Below are 7845 nucleotides of genomic sequence, written 5' to 3'. Positions count from 1 at the left end.
AAAAGCGCTGCTGTAGGTGGCGCTGCTATAGGTTTTAGCAGCGCTTTTGGTTTAGGCAAAAGCGCTGGCGTAGGTAGGCCTAAGGCAGCGCTTTTTCTTAAAATGCGCCTTCATATATTGGCATAAGGCAGCGCTTTTTCTTAAAAAGCGCTTTCATATATAGGCCTAAGGCAACGTTTTTTCTGAAAAAGCTTTCGTTGGTATTTTTTATTAAACCTATTATTTTTTTAATTTTTAATATTTCGACATATCTCAAATTCTCACTAATATATTGAGAAATACATTTATAAAATTAAACAAATAAAAATTAAAAAAAAATACATTTAATATGAAATATTTTATGAATTAGTATTGCATATATTTATTATCAAAATACAAATAAAACATCACTAATTTTATAAGTGCTCTAGAAGCTAATTTTATTTGCTCCCTAAGAAAACTAGTTCTCTCCAGCCGAGCGTGACTCCTTCTAAAGCTTTCAGGGCATCATCCTTTTCAACTTCAGGACCCATTTTTAGTTTCTTGTTCTTGGATGTGTCAAGTGTCTCATCCTCTTGTAAATCTCTCTTTTTTCGGTTATTATCAACTCCCATTTTCCGAACATATACACCGGCATTTGTACCCGGACAATTTACAAGTTTCTGTGGACGCCCATTTGATTCCTAACATAAAGTTATACACATCACTGACTGATATGAGATTGATCAAAAGGGGACACAACATACTTTGAATAAAGTGATATAAAACTACGACATCAAGGATGAGTTGTTTTGCCACTAAGACAAAGTAGCATCAATAAATATTGGTGTATAGTATATGTACCATTTATAGGAGTTTGGAAATGCTTACTGCTGCAATGGATGGACAAATTTCCCCTCCGAAATTTGAACATTTCTTGAGAAATCGATACATGCTCAATTTGTTACTTTTCCTCCATTTATAACTTTCTGCATTGAAATAACAAGAATGAAAATCCACAGTTAAAACAAACTTTAACATGTGTGTTTAAAGCTAACCTTGTTATTCATGTTCCATTGAGCTATTTGTGGCATGATTTTGTTCTCTCTTCTAGTGTCATGGTATTTAATTTCAACCATGAAGAAAGAGCCAAAATGTATAATTATCAATTGAATTCCAAAAGGCAGCGATAAAAAATGATAAATCCATAAAGTTAGATAACATACACTATACAAACACCATTTGTCATAGACTCACATAAAATAAGAGCCAATGTGATTATTAAATTTTACCACAACATATTAAAACGATCACCCTGTCAGTTAAGTCATGTTATCATGTTATCTATCATGTTTAACCTTCAATACATGTTATTGTGTTTAAAATATTAATCGTGGCTTCGTCCACTCATGATGAAAAAGAAACGTAACATAACTTTTATGAGATAGATTGGAATCTAAATAGTTGGATAGTTATTTATCAAATATATTTAAAATAGAAAAGATTAATAAAATGTAAACAAGAAACACTTAGAGTATTATATTGACATCAAAATTATATTGATCATGCTCTTCTAAAAATGAGTTTACAAGTGTATCAATTTCAAATAACCATATACATATATATTTGCAATTTTTTCCTATCTTTTCAATACTTACAGTGATAATGTGTATTTGAACAAGTCTTTTTCTCCTTCTAGTGAGGTAATCAAATCTATCATCTGTTCTGCAGCAGTTTGCAAAAACAAATCCATTTCTACAACCGCAATTCAAAACAAATTTTTTTTTCAAGTAAGACTCAACATGAACTGTATCAATAGTCAGACTACTATTCTCATATTCATCAATATGCCATGGGATCTTGTGTGCATTGAGTAAGTTAATTTGGTAAGCTGACTTCATGGATGAAAAAAACATTAAACTTACTTAACACAGCTCTGCCACAGCTCCAGGTCACACTAATGACAGAAACAATTGGATCTTTGACAAATAAAGCCTGAAATGATCATAAAAACATTAATAGATAAGGCAAACAAACATAGGACATGTTGTAAATTCCATTACAGTTCAGGGTATTCGGTGCTTTCAGTTAATCAATAGAATAGGACATGTTGTATCCATTTGTTTATATAATCAAGATTCAATAGTAATAACATAAGGTAATCTCGTAATGCTAACTAAATGATGACCTGCAAATACTTTATGGAGAAGATATCCTCGTATGATATTAAAGGTGAAGACAATCACCTGTTGTCTGCATATCTGTTTCACCACTTTTAAGAGCACTTGGAGGTATGATGGGCGTCGTCATGCTGTTACAAATAGAAGCAGTTCAGCAACAATAGCCAACCTTTCCAAAATGATTTTTGGCTCAATTTTCTAAACATATGTTTCCATAATTATACACATATAACATACACTTGTTTTTCTGTCCCACCTTGCCCAAAATTATACACATGTAACATACAATATGTGCTGCAATTAGAACTGATCAAAGACAAATAATCAGATCTCATAAGATCAGTTAGGTTTTCCTAGTTAGTTTCAATCTCTTTCTTGGTTCAATGACACGTGAACAAAGTAGATATTGAATATTATAATGATACAGCGATTGTTCTTGTACCAAAAAACTATTTAACAAATGTCATATGTATTGTTATCCAGATTTAAAAAAGTTAATTTTAATCCTACCAAAGAATTATACATGAACCCAAACCACATTATCAATTGAACAGAAATTGAAGAAAGTACGATGGTTCATTACAATGAAGTGAATTTCTACTATAATTGTTCATTATTCATGCATACCCAGTTGTTGGAGTCACTATGACATCGACTTTTTTGAAAATCTCCATGAAGTAATGCATATTCCTTCTCCTGAAACATATAAGATGAAGTTTAGAAGCTACATTCACAACAGTTTTTAAGTATAGTTTACATTTGAATGAAAAAGATGTAAATTTGGTATATTTATAATAAACTCTTTCTTGAGTTACCTAATACATTGGACTGCAACATAATCTGCAGCTGTAAACGACCGGAAAAGTGCCAAACTTTTGCATCTTTCCTATCAAAGAAAAGTAAGGAAACCACCATAAATTTCTCATTAAACTTCCCGATGAGAAGGATGCCTTTTAACATAAAACTAATTTGCCTTGTTATAATCAGACTACAAAACGAAATTACTAACACTAAAGCTTCAATCTACTCAAACATACCTTCTAAAAACAAGAAAGAAATATGCTCAAACCTACCCCTCTTCACAATCAGGATTCAATGAACATGGACATTCAGAGCCAACGGAAACAACATGGGCAGTTCGCATCTCCAAAATCTATGGCATCCACACCTTAACATCAGTTACTTGACAAACACAATTATTGATCCTAACTACTTGAGAATCGTATCCATATCAAGTTACTACCTATTTAGCAATTTCACTTAAAGAAAGGTTTGTTCTCTTCAACGTAACTAGTGATTCATGATTATTTGGAAACACTACGCCAAATTTAATTTTTAACAGCACCCCTACTAAAGCGCTTCTAGTAAAAAGCGCTCTTATAGGTTGCACTAAAAACAAAATAAAAAAACACGCTAAAAAAGCACTCTTAAAGGGGGGGGGGGGGGGTATGAGAGCGCTTCTGAAAAGCGCTGTGGTAGGGGGGGTGTATGAGAGCGCTTTTGAAAAGCGCTTTGGTAAGGGGGGGGGGGGGGTATGAGAGCGCTTTTGAAAAGCGCTTTGGTAAGGGGGGGTATGAGAGCGCTTTTCAAAGCGCTGCTATAGGGGGGTTTAATGAGAGCGCTTTTTGCTAAAAAGCGCTGGTATAGACCAGGCTATGAGAGCGCTTTTCAGAAGCGCTTTAGTAGCCTTTATTAGTAAAAATTAAAAACAAAAACACGCTTTCACTTTCTCACTTTCTCTCTTTCGTTTTCTTTTTATTACTGTTTCTCACTTTCTCTGCAACCGAAAAACCCTCCGTCGTCGCCAGCCACAGCCACCACCGTTCGTCCCTCCGTCGCCAGCCACCACCGTTCGTCCCTCCGTCGCCAGCCACCACGTTCGTCCCTCCGTCGCCAGCCACCACCGTCGTTCTCTCCTCCGTCTGACTGTGCAAGGTAATATGATTTATGGGTTTAGTTTTAAGGGTTTCAACTAAGGGTTGCACTGCAATTTGAGAATGAAGCATATTACATGTTTGATTAAATGTCTTTAGAGTGTTTAATTTTCATTGAATATTTTCTTACTTTTATGATATTTTCTTACTTGAGATGGTGATTTGGTGAGACAATTTTTATAATCTTGTTTTATTGTCTCTTTGTATCTGCAGAATCTGAATCTCTAAAAGAAAATTGCTTAACCTTGTTCCCAATATATCACCACTCTTCTTTCTCCTTAGTTCAGGTTTGTGCTCTTAACTATACTTAAGTATACTTAAGTTAGGTTGTTATGCTTCAGGTTTTGTTGACTTATTGGAACAATGTTTCGTGAGGTTTTATATAAAAGTATAAGTTTTGAAGTTCTACTGTTATTTTGATTACATGAAAACTTTGGCATACTATTTCGTGAAGTATATTTATATATTTACTTATTTGTGGGATTGAGAATGAAAATGCTATCTTTATTCTAAAACATGATCGTTGTGCACTATGAGCATGTTTGAATGTAATACAAACATTTCAACTCTTCCTCTTGCTATTTTGTAAATTGAAAAAGGTGTCTTAGTTTGGTTTTGGATTTAATGTATGAGTTCATATTGATGTCTCTACTTTATTGCAACTTGGTTTATGGAATTCTACAAGTTTTGAAATGGATTGAACTATATTAAAACATGCTCATATATTAAATTGACTTTAAGAGATAAGAAGGAAATATCTATATTTATTTCTGAAATGAAATGAGATGGGAAACATTCACATTATTCTCTTTCAAATTTTACATTATTTCATCTTGAACTTGTTTGAAGTGAATTTTGAGAGCCAATTTATACGTATATCATGGTTGTCCGGGATGTTGGTTTAGGGATTTAGAACTTGTTTTGAACCCAATTTCTCATGGTACAATGTGACTTCTTGCATCTTGTTTCATTTTTGGTTTGAAAATTGTGTTTGTTTGTGAGTTTACTTGAATTTGAATGAATTTGACATAATGATACAATGCTGATTTTTTTAAGCTATGGATTATGACCTAATTTTTATATTCTTCAATTAAGTTTTTTATTTTATATTTTTTAGAAATATCTTTGCTAGATAGGGGTTACTTGTGAAGAGTGAAAGTTTGATCTCATTCAAGAAGTTGCTTTCTACTATACAGGTAATTAATTGCTTTCCATTGACACAACTTCTAGTGTTGTCAATGTTATAGATTTGTGACTTATTCTTTTTGTATTGATAGGGGTTACTTGTGAAGAGTGAAAGTTTGATCTCATTCAAGAATCTTACATTGTGTGGGTCTACAAGTTGCTTACTACTATACAGGTAATATATTGTTCTCTCTCGCCAAAGTAATATGTTGAGTTTTATTGCTTCTGATTCATTCCGTAATATGTTGCGTTTTATTGCTTCTGATTCATTGCGTTTTATTGACAGAAACGCATTATACCGTTCTGTTCCTAAATAATTAGTTGTTTTTGTTTAGCTGAATTAATTAAGACATGAGTGTAATACTCATTATTCCGACATGTGGAATATTCTCTGATTTTGAAGTGATGAACTTACTAACTTTGTAACTTTTAGATTATATTAAGTAATACTCATTATTCCGACATGATATCAATTTCGTTAATCGTTAAGTGATGTACTTACTAACTTTGTGAATTGAATTCGCCATAGGGGTTACTTGTGAAGAGTGAAAGTTTGACCGTTTTTGTTTAGCTTAATTAAGTCATGGATAAGACATGGATAAGACATCTAATCTCTGTTTCTTTTGTGTATAGCAAAATTTTCATATAACCTATTGTTTTTATTTATAGAGCACACTGGTTGCTGCTTGCTATCAACCCTATAAGGGAAGTCGTGTATTATCTGAATTCGGTAAATGGTGAATGGACCAATTATCCGGCCATGAAGGACATCGTTGATTTGTAAGTGGGATCGTTCTAAATATATATTCGTGTATATTTATATATATATATATATTTACTTATTTGTGGGATTGATCTAAACATATGCTTTTATATATTTGTTAATTAGATCAATACAAGTGTTCCGAAGTCAACGGGACGCACAGGTATCCCGAACTAAATCTAGCAACATTACTTGGATCCAAGTGCAAGTACATTATTTTTCACAATGTTGCTTATAATATATTTATGCTACTTGATAAAACAATGCACAACTATAGAATCTTATTTGTTTTTCTATGTAGTGCCCGCAACAGAAAAACAGTTACGATTGCGGATACTTTGTATTGAGGTTTATGAAAGAAATCCTTCAGGCAAATCAATTAGAGATTCCGATCACGGTATGAATTTATAACTTAAGATAATTTTATATAATTTATTACATTTAACTAAATGTATCATTCATATTTTGTTTTTGTTTTGTAGTACCTTGACGAATTCCGTGCCGCTGGATACTCGAGACTTAAGTTGGAAGAAATAAAAGAGGATTTGTGTCATTTTTATATTAAGCGCTTTTTCATGTAGGATTTGTGTCGAATTGAAGTACTATAATATTATTGATGTTGTAATGATGTATATATATAATTTTGGATATTATAATGGTATTATATTAGTATATATATATATTGTCTTACTGATGGCTGAAATAATATCGTCGAAAATAAATTACAGGTCGAAAATATTACAGGCTGAAAACATATTACAGGTCGAAAATATTACAGGTCGACTGGGAGGATTAAATTACAGGCTGCACATTAAAATACCTCATTTAGCTACTAAAGCGCTTTTTAAAAAAGCGCTCTTAAAGGCCCACATACTAAAGCGCTTCTTTTTAAAAGCGCTGCCAAAGATTACTAAAAAAGCAAAAAAAAAAAAAACAACATACTAAAGCGCTTTTGTAAAAGCGCTCATATAGGGGGGGCTATCAGAGCGCTTTTTCTGGAAAAAGCGCTCTTAAAGCCCACCCTATAAGAGCGCTTTTACAAAAGCGCTTTAGTATGTTGCGTATTTTTTTTATTTTTTACTCTCACAGGTGGGCCTATCACAGCGCTTTTCTAGAAAAAGCGCACTTAAAGGGGGGCCTACCAGAGCGCTTTTTCTTGAAAAGCGCTCTTAAAGGGGGGCCTACAAGAGCGCTTTTTCCAGAAAAGCGCTCTTATAGGGGGGCCTACCAGAGCGCTTTTAAAAGCGCTTTCGTAGCCTATGCCAGCGCTGGCTTTGGCAGCGCTTTAAAGCGCTGTTAAAGGCCAAAATAAGCGCTCTTGTAGCTGTTCCGTGTTGTAGTGAAAAGCCACCACCACTTCACCAGCATCACAAAAATTGAGTTTTTAGGGCAAGTGAATAAAAAACCGTTGAGATTCAAAAACGAAATTGAAGAAAATTGACAAACCTGATGAAAATCCAAATTAACAGGGGAATTTGTCATCTTGTAACATCAAATCGAAGCAGAGTGTTTTCCATCATTTGCACAAGAAAGGAAGATGGATATTGAAAGACTTGGCGCAATACGATTTGAGGGAGAGAGATTACTTTCAGAAATCGATTTCAAATTTTGAGATTGAGGGATTGTGATTTGGGGAAAAAGATAGGGTTTCTAGGGAGAATGTGTAGCGTAGAAATGCGAAGGGATGAAGGGATGGAAAATTGATTTTTTCTTGTAGTGAATTGAAATTAGGTTAGGTTTTTCTAGGTTTTATGAGATGAGAGAGGTGCGGCGGTTTGAGACGAGAAGAAGACAAGAGAGTTGAGAAGTGGAGAGGAGAGAGTTC

The 7845-nt window shown here is 33.6% G+C and overlaps 1 protein-coding gene across 8 annotated transcripts; it reads right to left on the bottom strand.

The window, feature by feature from the left end:
* Window positions 1-396: 396 nt before the first annotated feature.
* LOC131657111 (uncharacterized) lies at window positions 397-7845 on the bottom strand. 8 transcript variants are annotated; one of them, XR_009300483.1, is made up of 10 exons: window positions 7467-7845; window positions 3176-3291; window positions 2954-3024; window positions 2766-2834; window positions 2205-2269; window positions 1884-1953; window positions 1617-1683; window positions 1017-1068; window positions 823-947; window positions 397-662 (listed from the first exon to the last, which is right to left on the bottom strand). XR_009300483.1 is itself a non-coding variant. In XM_058926604.1 (2 exons), exons 1-2 carry the CDS (start codon window positions 997-999, stop codon window positions 420-422), a joined length of 393 nt encoding a protein of 130 aa, XP_058782587.1. In that variant the 5' UTR covers window positions 1000-1482; the 3' UTR covers window positions 397-419. The 8 variants fall into 8 exon arrangements, 1 of the variants encoding a protein (XP_058782587.1); XR_009300485.1 differs by having other exon boundaries at window positions 850-947; XR_009300480.1 differs by having other exon boundaries at window positions 823-1068.

This window comes from Vicia villosa, linkage group LG3 (genome assembly GCF_029867415.1).
Source record: "Vicia villosa cultivar HV-30 ecotype Madison, WI linkage group LG3, Vvil1.0, whole genome shotgun sequence".
In the NCBI taxonomy this organism is placed as follows: domain Eukaryota; kingdom Viridiplantae; phylum Streptophyta; class Magnoliopsida; order Fabales; family Fabaceae; genus Vicia; species Vicia villosa.
This window is presented reverse-complemented; position numbering and strand designations above follow the sequence as displayed.

Bases quoted from the DNA above. Each gene is read 5' to 3' on its own strand.
- LOC131657111 (XM_058926604.1), bottom strand. From the start codon at position 999: ATGTTAAAGTTTGTTTTAACTGTGGATTTTCATTCTTGTTATTTCAAT. The intron at 663-849 runs GTAAGCATTTCC...ACTTTATGTTAG, and splicing joins TTTGTCCATCCATTGCAGCA to GAATCAAATGGGCGTCCACA.